The sequence below is a fragment of the Glarea lozoyensis genome, assembly GCF_000409485.1.
Source record: "Glarea lozoyensis ATCC 20868 chromosome Unknown GLAREA10, whole genome shotgun sequence".
In the NCBI taxonomy this organism is placed as follows: domain Eukaryota; kingdom Fungi; phylum Ascomycota; class Leotiomycetes; order Helotiales; family Helotiaceae; genus Glarea; species Glarea lozoyensis.
The window spans coordinates 824,624-847,985 of NW_007360984.1; the positions used below are offsets into that span (position 1 = coordinate 824,624).

Below are 23,362 nucleotides of genomic sequence, written 5' to 3' on the forward strand. Positions count from 1 at the left end.
GCAAACGACAAGCGGCATCGATTGAGCCCTCATCTTCATAGAATTCTACACTTTCGAAGTTGCTATACAGACATCTGCGTTAAAATTTGATAGTATTAACGCATATTTGCGACCAAGAAATCTCCTTCGCTATTTTGTCTTTTGTACCAAACTGTTGAACCTGTACGTCGAGGGTTCACTTATCACATGTAACTGTCGAAATGGCGCTACTCCTCAATCCCTGCTTTCCCCGGATTGTCAACCCAGTTCCAGTTCACAGTCTCCTCACCAGCTAACCACAAGTCGATTTCCCACCTCACACCAAATAATATAACAAATTCATATACAGCAATCATGGACGTGGCATATAATCAGCATTCGCCATACTCGAGGCATCATGCCTCCCGCTCTCATACAAACCTCAATCACCTCACTCTGGCACCCTTAACTTCCCGCCTTCCCCTCTCTGACCCAGATGCTCTACCATCCGACATGAACTCATACTCGTATATCGAAGGACGCTCCGCTCCTACCACACCCTCAATACTCTCCCGATCCTCCTCACGGGTGTCAATGCGAAGACCAAACAACATCTCAATCCCAAAAAGCAAATCCAGCACGAACTTCCTCGCTGCGAAACAGCCGAGGTCTACTGCCACTACGCCAGGTGGGACAAAGTTGAAGAAGGGTGTGGTACGAGACGCTGAGGAGTTGAAACCGTTTTCCGAATTGGACAGGAATGATTCGGATTGGATGTTACGCGCTGGAGCTACCCTGGCTGCCTCTGCGAGAGAAGCAAAAGGTCAAGACTGGTTGGCATCAAGAGCTAGTTCGACAAGTTTGACGGCACAGAAGGATGAGGATGATGAGAACAGGGAAGCTGAGATGGCACGAGAAAGAGCGCGGCAAAGTAGGAGAGGGAGTACGGCTGGGGCTTTTGACGCAGATGATGAATTCTCGCCAGTAACCACAAGGAGAAGTTTTAGTTTCGGTCCTAACAGTCGGCCGGCCAGTCGCTTTCCTAGCAGAGCTGGGAGTAGAAGAGGGAGTCGAGCACATATGTTCACACCGTTGCCTATGGAGAAAGAGGGTTATTTCGACCTGGGAGACGGTGTACAAGAGGAGTTTCTTGCCGAACCAGACTTTGTTGATGTTGAAGAAGAAGGATTCGAGAATGAAGAAGATGCGAAAAACGACGAGGCAGTCGTCAAGAAGCTTGCTGGAGCAAGGAGCACTGGTCTTGGTGGTTGGGTGGAACGGATGCTGGGCTGGAATCTGTTCGCTGTGGACGAAGATGGAGAGGAGACGGAAACAGATACTGTTAATGAGAAGGCGGAGGATTCTGAGATATCTTCTAGAGCGTCAAAACGGAATCTCGAAAGGACTGAGGAGCCTGAAGATGCAATGCCTCCACTTCGAGACGATGAAGTAGGAGGTTGGCAGGATGCTGCGTGGCTTTTAAGCGTTGCTACCAAAGTGTTATTATGAGCAGAAACGTACTTGTTTAATCCTATGAGCGCGAGCTTACATTGTTGGATCTTACCAAGACATCTTACATTTGCTTCTAAGCCCTCGAAGACTTGACTGTGGGCAATTGCTGTTTGACTGAAGTGACACTATTCCCTGCGGCTCTTTCCACCATATCTTCCTTTCCTTCCTCTATACCCCATTCGCAAGCCTAATCCATGTCGAAATCCCATGTTCATCATCTTTATCAACCTTCAATACCCATGTCGAAGATACAGAATTGTAGAAAACGAGAGACTCAAATTGAATTCTGTCAACTATCATGGGGAGCCAGCGCTTTTCTTGGTTAGCACTTCGACTGCTCGACACTCTTGCTTTAGACTTTGAAACCTTATGCTTATGTGAACGTAGCCTATGAATGCGAGAAGATTCGTAGCGGGTCTTACAATTTGTAGACCGAAGCTAGGTGCTCCATTTGTGAACGGGCTGGCTTAACTACCAAGCAAATCCGGTGAAAGAGCTAAAATCGGCAGCAAACTCAGAATCGGTGATAACTCCTCACGTCGAAAACCAGACATTCACGCTATTGCAGCTCTGATGCTATCTTAATAGGTGTCCTAATCTTCTCGGCCGTCTCATCGTTGCAGCAATATTCACAATCTATGCTCGAGAGCCTTGATTACTCGACATACCTAGTATATAACATCGGATTCTTTTCTGTGGTGATGAGTTTAGGAAGTCAATTCTTGAGGGTTTTATAGATGGTAGGATATTGTGTGGATTTTGAGTAATGTTGTGAAAGTGCTGACATGAGTGAAGAGGACTTGTCAAGCGAGATGGTACCTAATTAGGTTAAGCCATGTTGTTATACGTTTGAAATTTACAGCTTGGGTAATAGCCAATAGATACTATCCGTCAAACTCTTTTCCACGAGTTCTACTTCTCTCTCACTAGTTCGCAAGGTTGACCCACGTCGATCCATTGAGTGCGAGTAAATGTCATACGACACAGATTTCTTGGGAATTTTGTCTAAGGTATAAGAACTTGCTTACCGACTGCATTAGAAGGAACTTTGAGGTGTGGGAAGTGACCAAATTAGTTTCCACAGCTGCCTGTATTAGCAGAAGCCTTTTCGTTAAAAAATCTACATCTCGGGTAGTCAGATCTCTAGGCACTTAATAGGATATGCTAGGTGCATGATGATGATGTCAAATCAAAATTAATAGTTTTCTACGTATGAAGTTTACCTAATTTTGATTTTAATTTAACACAAATTATATATTCCGGTCAGGTTGCCAGTAGCATGTTTATCTCGGGAGACATGGTTTAGCAGTGAATCTTAAATCGGTGACAACATTTCCTCTAATTCTCTACCCCCCCTCCCTTTATTTCTATTATCCCATTCCAACACACTTCTCACCCCTCTCAACCGACTTTATATTTCTCCACAATCTTTCTAACACTAAACATAGCGAAACTTAAATACTCGACATATACTGGAAGTTGTTTTGAATTTTAATCAGTAACCAGAGATTTAGTCTCTTGAAGTTTCTTATTAAAGATGTGCGATAATTCGAGGGATGGTTTGATGTATGTTAGCGTGTAAGTTGGAGGTAGTATATGTTTAAAGTAACTAATCTCAATATTTTGATATATGTAAGTTATATAATTCATGCAAGTATTTTGCTTTCTAGGAGGAATATTAAGATTAAATCACATTCAACAGCTCTTCCACATTCACAACTTAAGTAAAACCATATCAAGACTTCACAATAAAATCCTTTTACACTTAAACTAATTTGAAAGTCACATTATAAAACACCAGAAAGCTTGTTGTCTTTGTTTCAACAGCAAACGAAGGGCTGTATTCAGGGACTGAATGTGATTCTCTGTGCTTCTCAACTAGTCACTTCTTTGTAGCTGCTTAGTGTATCAGTGATTGAATGTAAAGAATGAATTTTTCATTTCCGGGCACTCAGTGGCGTCTAGTTACAAATTTCCCTGAATACAATTCGTGACCTTCAGAATTTCGGTGGTGAAATAAAATTCGGTGACAGCCTTTATCTCCACCTACTCCACTTACCATCTTCCAGCAACATCTTAACTCGTACAAACTGATCTACCTCATTAACTCACAAAACAAACCTCATCTAGCAGAGTACAAAATCTGTATCATTCCTTTTACTACAACCTCCCTAGGTTTCCGTTGAAATGGCTTTTAGTAGTTACTCAATCAAGCTTCACTACTCACTCCTATTTGACACTACTTTTCCTCGTATTCTAAGCTAACGTATGTTTTACGAACAGGACTTTAGGACGTGTTTTTTAAGACTCTACTTTCGCAATTATAACCTCTATCCTATCATCTTTTTAAACATAAGCTTCTTTAAGAACCTATGTCGTTTCGATTTCTTCGGCGTCTTTTCAGTTACCGGGGGTATCTCTTCTTGAACACCTTCCGTTTCTTTCCTATCTCCTCCTCTTTCTTTGACAACCACTTCTTTCTCACCTCCTTCGTTTTCATCTGCCTCTTTTTCACCACCTTCTTTCATACCAGACTTTCTGTCACCTTCTTTCCCACCTTCTTTCCCAATCCCCTCCAAAATCCCATCCACCTCCCCAATCTTCTCCCTCGACTCAACACAAATCTCATTCTCGACTCCCAACGCCTTTTCATATCCCTCCAACGCCCTCCTATAAAAATCCCTTGCACCTTCTAAATCCCCTTGTTTTTCCGCCACCTCCCCCAAATTCCAAATCGTATGCAACGCCGGCACATACTCCATAAATTTCTCCTTCCCAAGCACCTCCTCATACCCCTCAAGTACCTGCTCATACACCACTTTCGCGTCTTCCAATCTCCCTAGGTGATCCGCATACAACATTCCTAGATTATTTCGCACATCAAGCGTTTGAATACTCTTCGCGCCCCACGCCTCCGTATACCCGGTGATGGCACGCTGATACATATCCTCCGCTTCAACGAGTTTATCCAATTTGGCGTAGACCAACGCGAGATTATTCATCACATCAAGCGTCGACGTATGCTTCGGACCTAAGACCTTCTGCATCCCCTTAAGCGCAATATCAAGCACCTCCTCCGCCTTCTCGAATTCATCCTGATCAGCATACACGTTTCCGAGATTATTAACCGTATCCAGGTACTGTACATCCTCCTTCCCCCCAACCTTCGCATACCCAGCCATCGCGCGCAGATACATACGTTCTGCATCGTCTAGCCTCCCTTGGTCTTTATACGTGTTGCCGAGATTATTGATGATATTCAGTGTTAACGGGACTTCTTTGCCGTATACATCTTCGTGGCCTTTTAATGCGCGCTCAAACATTTCTTCTGCTACGTCGAGCTTGCCTTTTTCGCGGTAGATGTTTGCTAGACTGTTGAGCGTGCTTAGAGTCGAGATGTGTGTTGGTCCGAGGGTGTTTTCGTCTGCTTGTAAAGCTCGTTCATACATTTTTTCAGCGTCGTCTCGTTTTCCTAGTTTGTTGAAGAGACGACCGAGTTGGTAGGATGCCAATGTGACTTTATCTTCTTGTATTAATCCATCTGAGATGAGATATACAGCTCTACTCGCGTGCGAAAGAAGTCGTCGATATGTAAGCCATGGTCGATCGTCTTTCTCGTCAACGGTGGAGTGTTGGCCAATCAGTTGGACGGCGAGCGTAGCAAGTTCGTAGTCCCAGTCTTGATTCAAGACGTGGATGATCCAGCTATGAACGCATTTATGTATGCTATAGCCCCGCGATTCTGCTGTTGCGTCGCTACTCACATCTGCTTCCACAAGACCATGATCGCACAACACTCTCATGGTATCATGGAAACTAATCTCATCGTCTACGACTTCTTGGAGCCACGAAGGACATCCACACTCTGCATGTTGTAGTAATTCCATCCATAGATCTTGATTATCAAAATACGCCCAGAAACAAAGCAATTTTGCCGAAAGCGGGTTCTGTTGGAAGACATGATCGAAGGAAACCTGCCATGTGGAGTAGAGTGTTCGATCTTCGTAGGAGTCGAGCTGAGGACTTATGGTTTGGAGACGCGCCCATGATGATTTGTACAGGCGGAGGTAGGAGGAGATGCTTATTGAAACTTGGTCGAGGTATGCTCCTGAGGTTGCGAGGGCAAGAGGAAGACCATCAAGTTCTCGAGCGAGGGCGATGGCATCAGGATCTGGGTTTAATGTTAGAGTTGACCATAAAGGACGGATTGTTCGTACCCTTCTGAAGATCCTGCCGTCTGGACACGCTTGACAAAATGGCAAGACTGTCGTCCACGTTACTGAACTTGCGGATGTGGATAGCATGACCGCTCCGAAGTTTCGACGACCGCGTGGTGATGAGTACAGAGCCTTGATATAATTTTCGAAGGAACGTCACGATATCCACAGCACCTGAATCAGTATTCCCACGACCCCTTGGGTTGTCGTAATTATCAAGTATCAGCAACCACATCGTATTATGTGGCATACCCAACCATGTCTTCACGCCCTCAACCACTTCACTCGAATCCTTCCCATCAATGCCACTCAGACAACCCACCGTAGGATGCTCCCTCAATATCTGTCTCGCAACTCTACCAAAGCTCTCTTTCAACGTATCGTCATCCCGGACGTCAAGCCAGAATATAGCAGAGTAGGAATCTTTAAACCGTTTCGCGTACTCAATACTAAGCTGCGTTTTCCCAATCCCACCTAACCCATGCAAAACAACCCTTTTCTTCCCCTCACCAACAAGTGACTGACGGATCTCTTCCAACTCACCCTCCCTCCCCACAAACCCCTCAACATCAAAAACAAACTCCAGACTAAACGCAATCTGGAAATCTCCCCGTTTAGCCCCTATATATCATCAGCACACCCCCACTCCCCAAATCAAAAACAACACTCACTTTTCGCATCCCGATCAATCTCCTCCCTCAACCTCACAAAAGCATTCTCCCTCCCCTCCCCATAAATCAACGGGATATACACCCCAAAAATGCCCTGCAAACAATAAATCCCATCCTCGACATACCTCGTCCTCCGTCCCCTCGCCCAATTTAACCTCCTCTCCACCGAGAACCCCGCCAGCGCACCCCCCCTCAAAGCCCCAACTTCAATCCCCGTGATCCGATGAATGCGACCCTCAAGCTCCATCTTATCACCAATCCTCACGCCCCCCTTTCCGAAAAACACCACATTCCGCCCCGCTAATAGCTCCTGCAACGTCCAGCCGCGCGTGAACCAGCGACTCTTTTGAAAGGCTTCCCAGTCAAACGAAGCTTGATTTACATCCACATCCTCAAGATACACATAACACCGCCCCGCCCCCTGGTACCAGCGGAACATGCTGTTGATCGCATATTGCAGTTCCACGGGGTTGGATTTATCGATGCAGCAGGTGTCGACCCAGAAATATTGGAGTTTGTCTTTGAGCGCTTGGGCGGCGCAGAAGGCGAGTTTGAGCCAGCCTGGTTTGGCGTCTGAGGGGGTGGATGTGTGTAAGTCTTGGAAGGTGATTTCGGAGTCCGTAGGACCCCAGGTGTGTGAGAGGATGGCGTAAGAGGGGATATCACGGTTGGTGAAGTCGTGGAGGGTGTAGGTGTTGTTTGTGGCGTTGTGGGTTAGAAGACGCATTATCGTGGGAGAGGAGCAATGGAATACTCCGTATCTTTATAGTAAACATCATTCGTGATACACGTTCTGAGAAGTCATCCCATATGTCTACCCAGGTATTTCACGAGTGAGGTCGTGGACCAGCAGCTCAGGGTTTGTGATATGCAGAAGCAGGGTTATTGCAGGGGGCAAAGTGGAGAAATATCAACGCGCATAGAGAACATCACCGTCAAAAGAGAAGTAGATGATCTTATTAATGGTGGTCAATTATGTGTACTGCGACCATGAATGTACACTTCTAAGGCTATATGCCTCCCTATTTTAAATGCTAAACCAAATGGTAAGCCGCTCGCTGAATCTTTACAAAAAACATGCCTGATAGGCTTTGGGTATCATCGTGTCATCTATCTCCGATGTTCATAACCGAACTAGAAGTGTATTTTTTTGTTTCATATCCTTGGATCAAAGGAAGAGGAAGGCAATAGTGGCACTGATTGCTAGCAATATGTTGGAGGAGGAGGTTGGTCGAAATGAGCTGGAGTCGGAAGAGGTTCCAGTACTTGTTGAGGCTGGAGCTGCGGAAGTTGGTGATGCTACTACGGATGCTGCCGATCCGGTGCTTGAAGCTGGAGTTTCGTGTCCATTCAATCCTGGGGAGACATGCGAGGTAGTAGCAGGGCCCGCGGAAGATGTCGTGGAACCCGTGGATACAGCTGCAGAACTGGACGACCCTGTGGAATCAACATTAGATTGTGTTTCTGTAGTTGATGATGTAGTGGATGATCCTGATATGGGTCCAGTGGTAGAGCTAGATACCAGAGAACTCGAGACCATAGCCGCGGAAGATGTAGTCGAACTAGTTGGGGTTAACTGACCACTTGAAGATGGGGACGACGCCGAAGAGGAAGAGGAAGCTGTCGTGACAGGACTTGCTACATTTGCCGCGAAACCTATCTCATGTTAGATTTTGTGTGAAAACGCGCTGCATGATAGGATCTTACCGAGTCTTGTTTTGTCGTAATCAAAAACGGCATAGACATTCTTCAAAAAGACATCGCCAACGAGCCATGATGTTTCGCTCACAACGGCCACTCCGTAGAAATTGCTTGTGCAGGCCCCGTTAACCTTGGGAGACACCCAATCTTTTGGTGAAATATTATATGTTTCGGATCCGAATGTGAAGGATGCTGGAGCTGTTGTGTCACATGGGACGGTATACGTTGACCCATCAGTAGTGGCAGCCCCAGGGATAAGTGCGTGAAATTTCTTCACATCTTCGGGTGGACCAAAAATGAACGAGGTTCCGGAATCAATATATGCGAGACGACCTTTTATTCCAGATTTTGATGTCCCGAATCCAATATCTCCAATAGCCACAGCCCAGTCACCCTCGGGATTATCGGCAACGGGATAATATTTGATGTCTCCCGTGAAACGAGTTGTGTCTACAGCTCCGAAAGTAATGAGACCATCATTAGCTCCGTCGGAGTTTCGATTGATGTCCAGACCGAATATGTTTGACTTGAGTGCTTTCGACGCAGCCATAGATTCCCAAAAATGAGGGCTGTCTCCCTTCGCGAGAGACAACCCGAGGATGCCATCCATTGGGAAGTGGTTGAAGTCATCGCTAGCATACTGTGCAACACCAACGGTTGTGGTGACCTTGAATCCTGCCATCGATAGCGTATCCTGTCCGGTGGCACCGCTAACATTCCCTGATCCATAGTTGATGCTAAAATTGACGCCTAGATCTTTGAACGTGGTTGACTTTGACGTGTCGAAGGTATTATGAGACTTGCACGAGTCGGTCGAGCAGGATGGGCCCATCAGCCATGTTGTGCCCGCTCCGGTATCAAGCAACATATACAGAGGTTGATTTGCAGACCCAACTCCAACTTTGACAAAGTAAGAATAATCGGTTCCATCTTGATCGACGCCAATCGCATTCGTCGCTGAGGGTGTTGCTGCTGAGACCACCTTGTATGTGTTCGCTCTCTTCCCTGATCGATCTTGATATTTTCTTACCAATCGATTGGCAGCGGATCGAGCATCTTGGACTGTATTGGACTGCTCACGTTAGCGGCGACTTCTAGGTGGGTAGAGATCATCGTACCTGAGGGACTCGAACGACTCTCATACTTATACCGGCCTCATTGCTGCTCGACTCTATATTGCGCTTGTTGGGTGTACAGTTCTTGTCTAAGGTGCAATACCACTCAGGCGTATAGAAGTAGGAAGCACTGGCGAGAGACGATAGTGTCACCAATGACACCAGGCTCTGTGGAAATAACATGATTGAGGGTCTTAATCTACTCCACAGAAGAAATTCGGAAATGCAATGCACTTAAGCAACCATTTGGATCCAAAGGTAACCTGCGGGCGGGAGAGAATTTCGAAAGTGGTGCTTGTGATTGGGCTTAACGGACCACAGGAAACAAGATGTAGTGGAGGCTTTGTATAAAATTGGAGTGTATAAAAAGCTCGTCGGTATGAAATCGTAATCCTTTGTATGTGATTCAAAGCAAGTCGGGTTGCGCTTCCAATTAAGATGTATGCTCGAACACGTCTACGCGACAATCAACTGAATGGGTATCGCTAAAGCAAGCAGAAGTTTTCCTTGTACGCTTAGTATGCTGGAAGTCGTGTCGAGGTAATTCTTCGGATCCAATTGTTTCTTGCGAGCGTAATAAGAGTGAATCGAACGCTGCTGCGCGAGTGTTGAAGGTATGTACTATATATTACTAAACCAAAACAGGTGAAGCAATTGCAGTGAAGTTCGCAGATTGTACGTCCGCGTAAGCTATTATTATCGACAGGTTTATACACGAATCGATAGGTGCTGGTGATGGTTCGTAAACGGCTTTCGAGATGTTGGTATACCGAAGATGGGAGGAAGACGAGGTAGAGATACTGAATGGAGTTCCAGACTCAGAATTTGAACATTAAAATTAAATTGCAAAGACTCTTCGGAACGGTAATATACAAGCAGGTCAAAGACAGTTAAGGCGTCAACTCTGCTCTATTACTACGGGCGACTGGTCGATATTCGAAGGGTAAGATCGGAGGGTAGAAATTCCAGTGGTCGACCGAGAGATGGGACTAAATAAATGCAACAAAAAAGAGACCGCAGCGGAGAAATTGATGCAATAACACAACTTTTTTCGTTCTTTGAGAAAAGGAAAAGACGAAGATTCCGTATCGATTCGATGGACAGTCGGGAGGTGAGGAAGAAGGTGGAGGAAGGTGAGGAGGGAGGACGGTAGAAGTCGAAAGGTGGTGAGGAACGACTCCGGATCTTCTTTTACCAAGATGCATGTGGTGGCTGGCCGCACGGCTTCTTCGAGGTCGCTGCAGCCCGGGCTTACCGGATTGGGGGAAATGGCATGCAGGGGAAGACTGGTTGGTTGATCCATTTGGCTCCATCTTTTCAGTCAAAGGAATGTTTCTGGTTGGCTGGACGCTTTACAGCTGTCGAGACAAGACCAAGTCGCGCCGTCAACCGCAGAGCTATGCCAGACTCGTCATGACCAAGAGAGTTTAATCTATTTCCCTGGTCTGTGATCCTCGGATTCTGAATACGATGGAGGAGGTATTTTGAACAGTAGACATCTGTGTGCAAAGCTGGGAGAGAAATCCGGGTCCATAAACTCTCAATCTCACAGATGTCCCTTCACAAATGACAGCAGAATTTATGCTATGCAACACTGGATTATTCCGGCATAAGAAGGCTGTCTTTCAGCCGCCGGTTGCTTCTGTTGGACGAGTTAGCTTCACGGCCCACGGTCCAATGATCGACCACAAGCTGATCTCCACCAAAAATCGAAATTGGTCTGGCGCTGATGGATCAAAGTTCGCTCGTTTTGGTGCGCCACTACGCAAGCAAGTCAAGCCACTAAGAGCCCCTTTCAAGGTACAGAAACTTAATCATAACATCCGGATTATTGTCACGCGTTTGCAGATTTTCCTAGCCTTTTTTTATAGACTTTCTTTCCAAAGCACAAACGAAGGACCAGAATTGAAGATGTAAGGTTAAGATGCAGACACGAGAAGTGTCCAAAAATTGCCAAGATCAGATCACAGCACCGACAATGATTCGACTCTCGAGCCACTTGTCGTTGACTCGTCCGAACATACCAGATTCCCACGAACGCGATTAGCGAACATCAGAACACGACATCGACAACCATGTCCCAGATACTATCTCGAGGATCCACGAACTAACACAGTCTAACAGTTTAAACCATCCCCAATCTTGGAAGATCCCATCCCCAATCTTGGAAGATCCCGTCCCAACTGCATAAACCTAACATTTCCAACACGATTACCTTACCCAGGATATCGCTCTATCAACCATAAGCACGAAAATGCACACTCCATAAGCGTGGTCTGAGAAATGAAGTCTTGATGCGCTTACTGTACTTTACGACTCCCCTAAACGCCAGAATTCAACTCGCCAGATCAGGTCAGCTTCCAGATCAGCTTACCATTCGTCAAATACCCAGATATCCAAACGTTTCATCTTTGCACATCATCCAAAGGACCGAAATACAACAATACCACCCTACAAAATGAACCATCTTCCTCCAATTTGTTTCCCCAGGATACAAATGTCTGCCTGAGACAACCCAACTGAAAACGCCGGATGATCTTCAGGCAGGAAGGAGATAAGGGTAAATTGGTCTCATTAATCCTGGCTTCTCCATTTCGAGGAGTGAACCCTTGCTTATTAACTGAGTCTGAAACGGGCATGTAAATCGGTTGCCGTGACTTTCCTTTTTGGCGACTTGGAATTTGCCTTGGCTTTTGAACTTCATGATGTTGGCTCTCTGAATTCGAATTCACAACAAACATTTCACCGCTTCTTCTCTTCTTTCCTCCCTGGAGAGTCCTTTGAAGAGGAGTGGAAGCCTTCGGATTTCACTCACCAGCTATGAAGCTTCTGCCCTTTCTGTCACTTCCCCGCATACCATGATCGCCCCTAGCCATCGCAGACCTTCGCAAGAACAGACCTCTTGATCTTCGTCCGATAAACTATAATACCTCCAGTTATGGAACGCACAAGTTTTACGGGGAGGCTCAAACCGAACTCTCGGTTTTCTATTTCGTCGTCTCGATTATACTATGCTGGGAAACGGAGTGGCTATTCATCAGCTGCCTTCCCATGCTGGCATATCCAAACCGACCAAGTTTGTCTCGACAATCTTAGAGAGTTACTTGTCTGTTTGTGACAATCATCGAGCACTTCGTAGGTTTCTACAATGGTGTTATAGTTATCTGTCACGTGATCGTCCTCGACGTCACAACATCTCACAGTCATGTTTCCCTACGTATGAATTTGCAAAACTCTAATTTTGAGTTCTCAATTGTATTCAGTATCTCATAATCTAATACGAGGTGTCTACTCAACCAAGTCGGACAAAACTCTTTTTGTTGAAATGATTATTTGCTCATCTAGAGCTAACTCCGCATCCAGATAGCTCTGCTGATGCGTATCCTAGATCAGATTCTGTACGCCCAATATGTATCCAGGTCCGAGCCTTGTCGGAAGAACTGCCATAGTTCTTATGTCATATATCCTCACCAAAGGCCAAAGCTATGCAAAGTGCGAAGTGTAGTGTACTAAAGTCCTAGGCACTCACGTGATCGTCCGTAGTACCTACTTTAGTTCCAACCACACCTTTAAAAACTCTCTTCAGAACATTTTGCAACCTGTACAGCTTGATAACACCTCGCTCATCGCAGCCAAAATGTCTTCGTCAGAACCTGAACCGCTAACGAGGAGAGACTTCTGCTTTCTCACCAGCATAGTTCCGGATCTCCCTGGACCGACAATCGATGAAACTCCCACCTTCAAAGCGTCATCCCCGCTCGACTATGGCCGTCACGAGTCCAAGAAAATAGAGATCCTTCCTGGCTCTACTTCCGATTTATTCAGAATCATACCCACCGAGATCATTGTAAAGATTCTCAGCATGCTTGACCTCCAAAGTCTCACAGATCTCAGAAGAGTTTCCTGGGGAGTTCGAGCTATTGTGAACACCATTCCAGCATACAAAGACCTCATGAAGTATTCGCCCGACACCGTACGTGCCTTATTATCAACGGAAACGGCCATCTATTCCACCCCTCAAGACATACTCGATGAACTTTGTCGCCAGGACTGCTTCATTTGTGGAGATTTCGGACCACTTCTCGACACGATCACTGGACGCCGGTGTTGTGTAGATTGCGCAACGTTTTCCCAACTTATGCGCTCCATCGAAATTAGTTCAGCAGAGTTGCGTGGTCTGAACGAAACTACCATACGTAAACTCCGTACAGTCCACACTCTTCGTACCGAAAGGTATCGAGTACAGCCACGACAGCAGCTTGTTCGTTTCGTGGAGGCGAAAAAAGTCGCAGTTGAACTCGGCAAAGCTCGCGGTTTCAATTTCGTGGAGTGTTTTACTCTCAGCACGTCAGACCATCTACGGCGATTTCTGCCACTGTTGCGTTTCCCTACCCTCGACAAACGAAGTGGAAGGTTAGGATGGGGGGTCTCTTGCAAAGCTTGCGATCGTAGTCTCCGTATTCTTAGTCATAGGAAGGAGGAACCTAAGCTTAATGTTCACTATACCGTCTCTGGGTATATAGAGCATTTCAAGCATTGTAAAGACTCTCAACTCAACAGAGACAATGCGAAACTATTCGCAGAAATAAAAGCTGCTACGGAAGACATTGTGTCTCGGTTGCAAAGACTAACGGGCGGGTTGCAACGATTGACGCGCGAGTTGTGATATCGCTGACGATTGAGCTACTTGCTGTCACCGGACTGCTTGCCTTGGCGTTATGGACAGGACCCGACATCTACACACTTTGCGTCATTAATATATCGACATCAAACCTCTTCTATCTTTCCAGCACAATCGGTACAACTCGGATCAGCCACTACCAGGAAACCCTTATTGCCGAGAATTTCTGACTGCGATTTAACACCCAAAGAAGCTTCAGGCGCTGATCGGTCACTTGCATTTTTTGGAGCTATGTGTGGTTAATTGTAGACGGATTGGTTTTGGTTTTGGTTTTCAAGGGTTGAGGTTGTTCATTTTAAAATGGCGTTAAGATTGGATATACCCTGGGTCTGGACATATGGACGAAGAGTTTAGGGTGCCAAAGGATTTTTGATAACTGTGGGATGGGTGGACTGTCTTTTGGTGTTCAGGATGAAATTGGTTCGGAATCACATGGGATATCTATTGGCTTCATTTTTTTCACTGAAGGAGGGTTGTGCTATGTTTTGCTTTGTAATTTTTATTGTATAATTTCTTAATGTGTAGTTTCTCAAGTTATCTAAAAACAAATAAAGTATATCTTGATGTCATAATATCTAATCAACTTTGTTCACAATTACACAGTCTTGTGCCTCGGACTTCAAATTAATTTCACAACTTGTACATGCTGCGTTACCAATACTTGACAAACAAGTAGAGAAACACCGCGCGAAAATCTGTTATCCCAAAATCCCGTGAAGACTGTCATGTTTATCAAACCAGTAACATATACCAACTACCGCCCTCTTGACTCCTCGTCGAGGTGCCAACCAAAACTCATCTCCATCCTTCAAAGTCCCTCTGTTCAACATAAATCAACCCCCCAAGTCACCAAGTAAAGCAGCATATAAAATAAAGTGGTGAGATGAGGGAATTTTCATCTTGGCCAAATCCATGAATATCTGAATAATTATTGCGAGAAGACGTGATAAACGACCAATTCACACTTCGCTAAACGTGATGCCTGGGAGATTTGCTTAGTATACTAGTTTTTCTGAGAAAGAGCCAAGGTCTTGTTTTGAAGTATGTGCAAGGGGGATGTGGGCGGTTGTCCCCGAGTTTTGTGTTGCTACTGAAATTCTGAAAACGGGAGTAGGTAATGTGTGTTTAATAGGTGTTTAACAAAAGGCGTTTTGCTTCGACTTTCCTAGATACAAACTCCTTAACTAAGAAATTGAACATTCTAGAAACTAACGCCTTCTAAGTTTGAGAATCGTATTCCTCTTCTTCAAATGACGCTTTACTTTAGTTAGATATTATAACGCCAGAATATATACTGCGACATATATTGATTGAAATTTTTTTAAACATGATCAATTATCTTACTCTCCCCTAGATACTAGATTTAATCTAGGTGTAAACCAGAAAGTTTACCCTACATGCAGAACACAACCTCGTACTTTCTCATACTGCAAAACTTCCACCCCTAATATCACAACCCTCAAAAGTCAAGGAATATCCCTACCCCTGACAAACAACCCCAAGATATAAATCTAGTAAGCTATAAAAGAAAACGCAAGATGTCAAGAGTCAAACCTCACATTGAACCATACTGGGAGAAGAAGACTGGCGTTGTGTTGTGGAAGTAATTAACATGATAAGTGCTGAAGGCATTAGTATATTACGAATAGAGCTTGCTGTAGATAAGAGTGTGGGATATCTATGTAGTTTGTGGCAAAGTAAAGTCTGGGTTTTAATAGGGTAGTTGTCACCGATTTTGATTTCACTACCGAATTAGTTCGCTTGATTACAATAAAGCTGACGCCACGGAGGTAATTGCAAATCCACTTACTAAGAAATTTCAGATTAACTTTATAATATCTGTAGTAGGATTTGAAGCGTACCTCTCACACGTCGGTACGCTCTTGCCGTCGCTCTGTTTATCAGCTCATCCTCCGTGATGTTCTCTTTGCGGTGTAGTCGTCTCACCACTAGCAGCTCCTGCTCAATGTACTCATTTATTCTCCCCATGGTTGGTTTGGTGGATGATTGCGTAAGATGGCATCTATCCCAAGGGTAGGAATTGAATTTAAACGCAAATTCCCACTCTGAAACGATTTTAGCTTTGGACTTGTAGTTGAGTAGGAGTGAAACTAAGTATCTCGGTGTCCTGGAATATTCGCAGGAGTAGAGATGACCTGGAATTTCTAATCTGGTACGATCTGGAGCTAGTCATCTTTTTTGGCGGGCGGAGATGGCTTTGGCTTGATATTAGAGGAGGGGATGGTATTGTGGGTTTGGTGGAAGTGGGATTAGGGCAAGGTCCTTTTTGATACTGATTGTATGCTTTTTGTATTGGACACTGTTGTGGCTCTGAGTATGTTCACGATTGTACTAAATGCTGAGCGACACGGAGGTATGCACAAGAAATGGATTCGATGTGGGTTAAGATCCTAGTTTTTCGAACGAGGAAACGAGAAATGAAGATTTCGCACTAATTATCGAGAGCACACGGTTGATAACTTGTATTTTGAATCAAACTCATTGAAGTCAAAGCTGATGTTGGGGCGAAGGGTGGAATTGTCGAGAAGAGTTCCCCGCTAATAGTTTATGAAAGAGGGTTGAAGTTACGGCATAGGAGTCCTTTAAGATTTGCTTTAAAACAGACATAAAAATGCCTTATGGCAGGTATGATTTCTTTTGTTAATTTTTGAACCCTTATTAGTTAAGTGAATAGATAGAGTAAAACTAGACGGATTTAGGAATGGCGAGATAATGTTACTGGCTCAAGTGGCGGAGATTAGTCCTGTCCTGAGATGCTTGTCACCGATTCCTTTTTCACCACCGAATCTTATGTTTTGGAACTGCGATATTAGTGAATGTACAAAGTTTGAACATAATTAACTGCATGTATTTTTTTTGCTCGACTGTATCTTTAATAAAGTCAAATCGATGAGATTGTTCTTGCGGTCCAGAAGTAGAGAGAAGACACTCCAGCGCCCGGTCATACCGTCGTAACGGCAGCGATTGATGTTCTGATAGATGAACGGGATAAATTGACATATTTATCAAGCACTTTCCGGGCAGAAAACGTAGATTTCGGTTGTGAAGTCTGATGACACAGTTGTATCAAAGTAAGCAATTTTCCCGCCCTCGAAATTAAAACGATGGACAAATAACGAAAGTGCTTATCTAGAAAAGTGATGTTTTTTTGTTTGAAGTACAGACAAAGGTATGCAATACTCTGCAAACACAGACGTTTCAGAGACCATTTCAATATTTCTCGATAAAACTCTCATTTGAGTAAACCTCTTGTCAATGTCGTTGATATAACTTCCCTTTCCGCTCCAAGACCTAAATCATGCTCAAACGCAACAAACCAATCATTCCGGTTTACGGTTTCGGGTTGTCTAAGTAATAAAATATTGTAGACTTTCAGTGAAGGGAATGGAGTTAAGTTTACGCGAACGGATTCATGAGGGAAGAGGGTAGCATGGTAAGATAGAAAGTTGAGGGATTGAAGATGCTGTCACCGATTTTTCTTTTGCTGCCGCAAGTGCGTGATATGTTCAAGGTGAAATGAAGTGAGCGATGTTTGAACACCTTCGATGTGATTGTTCATGATTCGGCGCTTAGTAAAAAATCATTTCCAGAAGTTTAAGCAGACCGTGCTACGTTCAGTGTAGCATTTCTATCGTTAGCTTGAGCTGATTGGTTAAAGTACGGAGGTGTCCTCCTGACTCCTCCATCGCGCTTTTACAATTGAGCTTTGACTGAATCATTTCCTAAAGGCAACTTCCTCGTATAAGAAACTCATCAGTTGACAAATCTGTTGAAAGCAAAAGCATGTTTGCCATCTGCATATTAATGTTGGTACATTCTAATTCTATCAGGGTATAAAGCGCCACATCAAATCATCCAAAACTCGCCGTATACACCCCATCATATCCAATCTCCATTCGTAACGACATTCAACACCGGCCTCTGCGGCATAGATACCGGAATCGGCATCCTCATTTGCGGCCGTTCACTATAGTTTTCTCTCCTCCACTCAAGACTATCCTCGACATTACTCCTAACACTTGGAGCTCTCATGCTCTTCATACTCTTCATGCTTGGGCTCCCATGTACCGGACTCGGAATAACCGGACTAGGTAACGGAATAACAGGACTCCTCAGCGTCGGACTATCGTGGATAGAACTGGCATGTGCGAAATCAAACACACCAGCAGTCTGCCTACTCTCCACACTATAAACACTCGCACTATCAGCCCTGCTCCCTCTCCTAATCCATTCTTTGCCATTCCAACTTCTCTCCTGCCCATCGATCTCCCAGATAGGAACCACACGGTTATCCTCCACCTCGTGATAATTCGCTGTCGTCAGCATTTCCGTCCAAATCCGATCTGCGTGGACCTCGGCCGGAAGACTTCCATTTTCTGAGGCGTAAAAGTTTGTTGAGCTTGGAACTTTGGATGAGTTTGCGAGTGCTGCAATTGCGTTCTCGGCTCTGCGAAGGGCGATGGAGCGTTTGCAGAGGTAGATTGTTAGGATGAGGATTAGAGCGATGGTGAAGGTGGCGCTGAGGGTGGAGGCTAGAATTATGGTCATGAGATTGGTTTGAGGTTTTGTTGGCGGAGGAATTGCTGTTGATGTGCTCAATAATGTCGGTGAGCCAGTCGCTACTGGAATAGTGGAAGTGGTAGGTGTTGGTTGAATTGCCCTGACCTTGAAGATACCAGGTAGTGCCGCATCTCCCCAAATACTTGGTTGACCCGAGGTGTTGGTGTAAACATCCTGTACAACAGATGCTCGAGTATAAGGTTTGGCGTCGGGATTATACGTGTCTGTCCAATTTAGATTTACCAAGTCGTAAATACCTATAGCATTTGGCCTAGGTTCCATTGCCAGTGGGGCATCTTCTTGAGTGCCGCCGATTACGATCATTTGACGCTCGTTGAGATTCTTACAGGAATGACTCGAGCGCCAGGTAGGATCTGGGTTTGGTGCCTTCACCCATGTGAATGCAGGGATGGTAAGGATGTATATTGAACGTAGACTTTCGCGCTCCTCAGGAAGAAGATTATTTTTAGGAACACCGCTGCTGTTTTTCACAGAGCCGCCCGTGATAAAACTAGAGCCATTATCAGAACCAAAAAGATACTATCCAATGCTTAGATTACTTACATCTCGTACGAATCGTTGCCAGCAGCCTTAGCTCCGACAGAACAGAAGAAAATGCGGTTTATTGGAGCGTTCGTAGTATTTTGGCGATAGAAGACTCGTGTGTGAATGTCGTAGATGAGGATGGTTGTCAGGTCTTTTATCGTATTTCCGAGGCCACCGAAGTAGATGATCACGCCTTCTTCTCCATATGTATCAATATACTGACCTTCGCCATATTGAAACGTGTTGTCAGGCATTATTGTTGATGACCACGTTTTATTTTGGGAGTCGTACGTGACTAATTCGCGAACCGGCTCTTCTCCAGTAAATGCAACGTGAGGATTGGTTATGGTGCTACCACCGAGAGAATAGTGAGCTTTAGGAGAATTCGCGTTCAAGCTTCCGAAGACGTTCACTGCTAGCCTATTGGATGAAGGGTCCGAACTCCACGGTTGACGTTGCCAAGTAACCGAGCCATCAGAAGATGGTTTGAATCCCCAAAGGTCTACAGGAGGGTTATCAAGATAGAAAGGCCCACTGAAGTTGTATTGCCACCCGCCCATCGAATAGACAAGATCGGCGGCTTCATCATACCACATGTCAGGGCGCCGGGCGATTGGAACTGAAGACGATTTGTTGGTGAGAACAGGGGACAAATCCGTTGTCTTCCATGACTTGGATAAGTCAATGGCAATTGTCTGCTGGTCTGTACTCTGTTAGGACTTTGAAGTTGTTATACTGGAGTGCAGACTCAGACTCACTCCACACTGAGCTGCTACCAGAAGAGTTCCCACTAAACTGTGCAACTATCTCCCCACCATCTATGAATAACCATCCCTTTGCCACCACAGCTGTCAAAGCACGTTAGCATATATTCGAATACTAATCGGAGTCGGGACTTACAGGACTGCCAAAACCAACTGTTGAGCTTCTGAGGTAAAAAGCTGGCATCAATGACGCCCAAAAGAATGAAGGCGACATTCAAAAAAATCCAGGAGGTGCGAACCAACATACTAGATCAGTAACGAATGTGATTGACATACTAGTACAGTAACGATGTCTATTGCGAGAAAATGAAGGTCGTGTTACTGTACCCGGCATAACGAACGAAAAGACATTGAAGCCCTGTACGAGTGCCAGTAGCGGTACCCCAACCGTCGTACGAGGGACCACTGCCTTATATAAAGACGAATATGATATGCCATCTTGTGCAAGACCATATAAAATCTACGCTTCGGCTAGTCCGCATAGTCAATATCGCATGCTCCGTTACAGAGAGCTGACAGCTGGTAGGCACTGATCCTGCGAATGTTCTTAAGCGAGCAGTGCCACCAGATGGGCAGGGGGCTTTGAGAATGCATGTGTGGCCCCCTGAATAAGCGACAATTCGTTCCACAATGCCTCGTAGGAGCGGCGTAAGTCTGATCGCCTTTCAAGAGTGGTTACATAATGAGCGAAGGGGTTTTTGGTTATACTTTTAGGAATATTGATGGATTGGTCGATCTAACGGTGTCGGACATCTAAAATTTGATTAGGCCCAAAACTTCGGAAGGCATGAAGATCACCAACGATGGCTGAGCTCTACGCCGCGGTCTCTTCGCACTCATAATTCCTTTTCAGCATACGACCAGCCGAGGCCGTATTCTGATTTAGAGTTACCGAGACTTTGGCGAGAACCAGTGCATTACTTGACAGACATCGGCAAAGGCCGGTTTCATATCTCATTGAGGGAACAAGTGCCAATGATATAAGGTCCCAACCCGCGCCGGAGACCCAGAATCATCCGGTCTATTTCTATGGCCGGATCGTTACGTATGATTGGATTGAGAAGACTGGCTTGTTCGAGTGATGAGGCACCCACAAAGTCGCAATATCTCGATACCAGACCGATTAGAGCAGCATCTCTCATTATGTGGATATTCAAGTATAATCCCTTCCTGTCCGGTCCTAGGTTGGATGGGTCGGATGCAGGAGAATCCTATTATACTTATTTCGGACTTTGCTAGAGCTCAATTACTAGTCAAATTCTCCCATATTTTTTTTATGACATAACCACGAAGAACCTCGTAGATGTGACTTTAGGATGGTAATTAAAAATTTAAGCCTCGTGGTCTCACGAAATTGTGTAGTACTGTGGGTCGGAATTTGATCCACCGGACAGAGACAAGGATGAAGTGAGTAAGATAATGAATTTTTCAGGCCGGCTGTGGTACAGGCGAATAGTGACTATTCGATCTCTGCCCTATATTTTGCGCTGGCCAGCCCCGAATTTCGTACCCTACAGCCGTATCATTTCTGCTTCGTGAGATGAAGGCTGGCCATCTGAACTTGCCAAAGAATGTCGCACTTCGCTTTCCAACCCGCAAATTCTGACCAAGTCTTTTGTGAAATGTTGGCTTCCACGTCTTTTTAGCACTGATTTTTTGATGTGCTCGAGGTAAATCCTTTCCATTATCGCCTCGCAGAAACACCTTGAAAGCAAGCCGATAATTCAAGTACACTAGCAAAGGTACAAGTAAGTAGAAGTCGAAAACCGATGCCAGCACCGATAATTATAGCTGGGTATTCTTTAACAATTCTAGAATTGAGAATTGTGCGAAAGTCGACGTATCCGGGAATGATAATGCCTTTACCATTCCAAATCGTATAACAAGAACAACGATTATAGATACCTGCTTGACCTAGAGCTAGACCTGCTAAGGTACCGACTGCAAAGACAATATCTTTTCCCAAAGCAAAATGAAAATGCCAGGGATGATTTCTGGATGGAAGCAGTAGGAGACCGAAAAGCCAACTGAGCATCCACGCCGAGAATATCGAGAGCATACCCAAATGGCGACACTCAAAGCCTGAAGGGGGCACAAGGTACGCAGTAATTAGACCTGTAACGCACGCAAGCGACGTAATGAAAATTGGGACGATGGTGGATGCTGGAGCGATATGATGCTTGAAACTTTTTATGAACACCAGAACGTCGGCGATAACTCCTGCTCTACGATATTGTCCACTGTCCGAGTCGGCGATAGAATCACGAGAGTTACGTGAGCGTCGTCTCGGTTGCCATGAGTAGATGCCTCCATTTAGTTCGCGATCATGTTGCAAAACGTTTGGTGGTGCTAGGGCAGGCTTGTTCGACATTTTGCTGAATTGTAAGATAATCCTTGGAACGCTGTGCGCCGACTGGGAGACACCTATAATAGAACCGAGAGCGACGGTAGGAATAAGCCAAAAGAACAGCGAGGCAAACGCAACTGACAGCACGTCCATATTGACATAAGCGCCAGTACGCTGTGCCCGACCCTTTGCTGGGAAGAAGGCAATACCAATATCGAATACCAAGAAGAACTGTGCAATAATCATCGGGAAAAACTTCGTCGTGCGGTCAGCCGCGAGTGAGTTTCCCACTCCAAAACACAGCTTGACGAACCACAATCGGGATTTACGAGATCTCCGAGGTTTTGGCTCTCTAAACACATAATCAGTCAGTTGATAGAAAAGTGTACCTGTGATGGCAGTACGGACATAAGTGCCCGAATAAGATTTTCTGTTTCCTCGCGGATATCAGGGCCCCATTCGCCGTATGCATCCGATATTGCAGCAAGCGCCATCCATAGTCTGTCATCATGGGTACTGGGCTTTCCTTTCCCACTTAGACCCAGAGAGCGCCAAGTGATTTTTGATGATGCAAGAAATTTCTTCCACATCGTACCACGCTGTTGACAAGTCTCGAACTTGACGAGAATATCTCTCAGGGTGGTGATGGGATCTCCCATAAGATGAGCCAAGACAAAAAGCTCGACAATGAATCTTAGAGGAAGTCTAGGAAACAACGCAGCCAATTGATATAGTGCAAATTTCCAAGCGATAACTCTTCCCCAAGCCTCGTCTGTAGGATATTTTTTCCAATCGTTACCACCAGAGAAGATCTGACAAGCATCGTTGGTTATGCTAGGGAAATTGTAACCAGGGTATAATCTGGAATCAGAAGGGCACGAATTGTTGATGATGATGGTGATACTGGCAAGTGTTTTGAGATCAAACCCTCCAGCTATAGTGCAATTCGGGAATGGATTATGGCAACTGTAAGTGATATTGTTGGTGAGAAAAGAGGAACAGTTTCTAAGCTCATGGTTCATTGTGCTGTCAAAGAATATGAAAAATTGTTGTAGTTCGATGCCAGATTGTTGATAGTGTGTGCCAGGGAAAACCAAGTGCCTCTCCCAATGTTGGGTAAATCTAGGACTAAGTACTGATCTGCAGCCGTCAAATGCGCGCTCTCCATGTTGCGACGAAAATTGCGCGAATTGGCGTCAAATAGGGTTGAAATGTGCTGTGTGACCGACAATGAGTGCTTGTGGCTTGACACAGCGTCGCATCTCATAC

At 45.1% G+C, this 23,362-nt stretch overlaps 6 protein-coding genes across 6 annotated transcripts; 2 read left to right on the top strand and 4 right to left on the bottom strand.

Moving 5' to 3' along the window:
* Positions 1-333: 333 nt before the first annotated feature.
* GLAREA_05300 (uncharacterized protein) lies at positions 334-1,467 on the top strand (the record flags this gene model as incomplete). Its single annotated transcript, XM_008078589.1, has 1 exon — positions 334-1,467. The coding sequence occupies one exon, from the start codon at positions 334-336 to the stop codon at positions 1,465-1,467; it is 1,134 nt and encodes a 377-aa protein (XP_008076780.1).
* Positions 1,468-3,800: 2,333 nt separating this feature from the next.
* On the bottom strand, positions 3,801-7,085 carry GLAREA_05301 (TPR-like protein; the record flags this gene model as incomplete). The annotated part of the gene is made up of 3 exons (XM_008078590.1): positions 3,801-5,641; positions 5,688-6,308; positions 6,359-7,085. 3 exons carry the CDS (start codon positions 7,083-7,085, stop codon positions 3,801-3,803), a joined length of 3,189 nt encoding a protein of 1,062 aa, XP_008076781.1.
* A 441-nt stretch (positions 7,086-7,526) lies between these two features.
* On the bottom strand, positions 7,527-9,357 carry GLAREA_05302 (Acid protease; the record flags this gene model as incomplete). Its single annotated transcript, XM_008078591.1, has 3 exons — positions 7,527-8,014; positions 8,066-9,131; positions 9,178-9,357. The coding sequence occupies 3 exons, from the start codon at positions 9,355-9,357 to the stop codon at positions 7,527-7,529; spliced, it is 1,734 nt and encodes a 577-aa protein (XP_008076782.1).
* Positions 9,358-12,811: 3,454 nt separating this feature from the next.
* Positions 12,812-13,840, top strand: GLAREA_05303 (F-box; the record flags this gene model as incomplete). The annotated part of the gene is made up of 1 exon (XM_008078592.1): positions 12,812-13,840. One exon carries the CDS (start codon positions 12,812-12,814, stop codon positions 13,838-13,840), a length of 1,029 nt encoding a protein of 342 aa, XP_008076783.1.
* A 3,915-nt stretch (positions 13,841-17,755) lies between these two features.
* Positions 17,756-19,991, bottom strand: GLAREA_05304 (Kelch motif; the record flags this gene model as incomplete). The annotated part of the gene is made up of 4 exons (XM_008078593.1): positions 17,756-18,947; positions 19,001-19,685; positions 19,741-19,830; positions 19,883-19,991. 4 exons carry the CDS (start codon positions 19,989-19,991, stop codon positions 17,756-17,758), a joined length of 2,076 nt encoding a protein of 691 aa, XP_008076784.1.
* A 1,439-nt stretch (positions 19,992-21,430) lies between these two features.
* On the bottom strand, positions 21,431-23,115 carry GLAREA_05305 (uncharacterized protein; the record flags this gene model as incomplete). The annotated part of the gene is made up of 2 exons (XM_008078594.1): positions 21,431-22,445; positions 22,502-23,115. The coding sequence occupies 2 exons, from the start codon at positions 23,113-23,115 to the stop codon at positions 21,431-21,433; spliced, it is 1,629 nt and encodes a 542-aa protein (XP_008076785.1).
* Between the last annotated feature and the right edge of the window lie 247 nt (positions 23,116-23,362).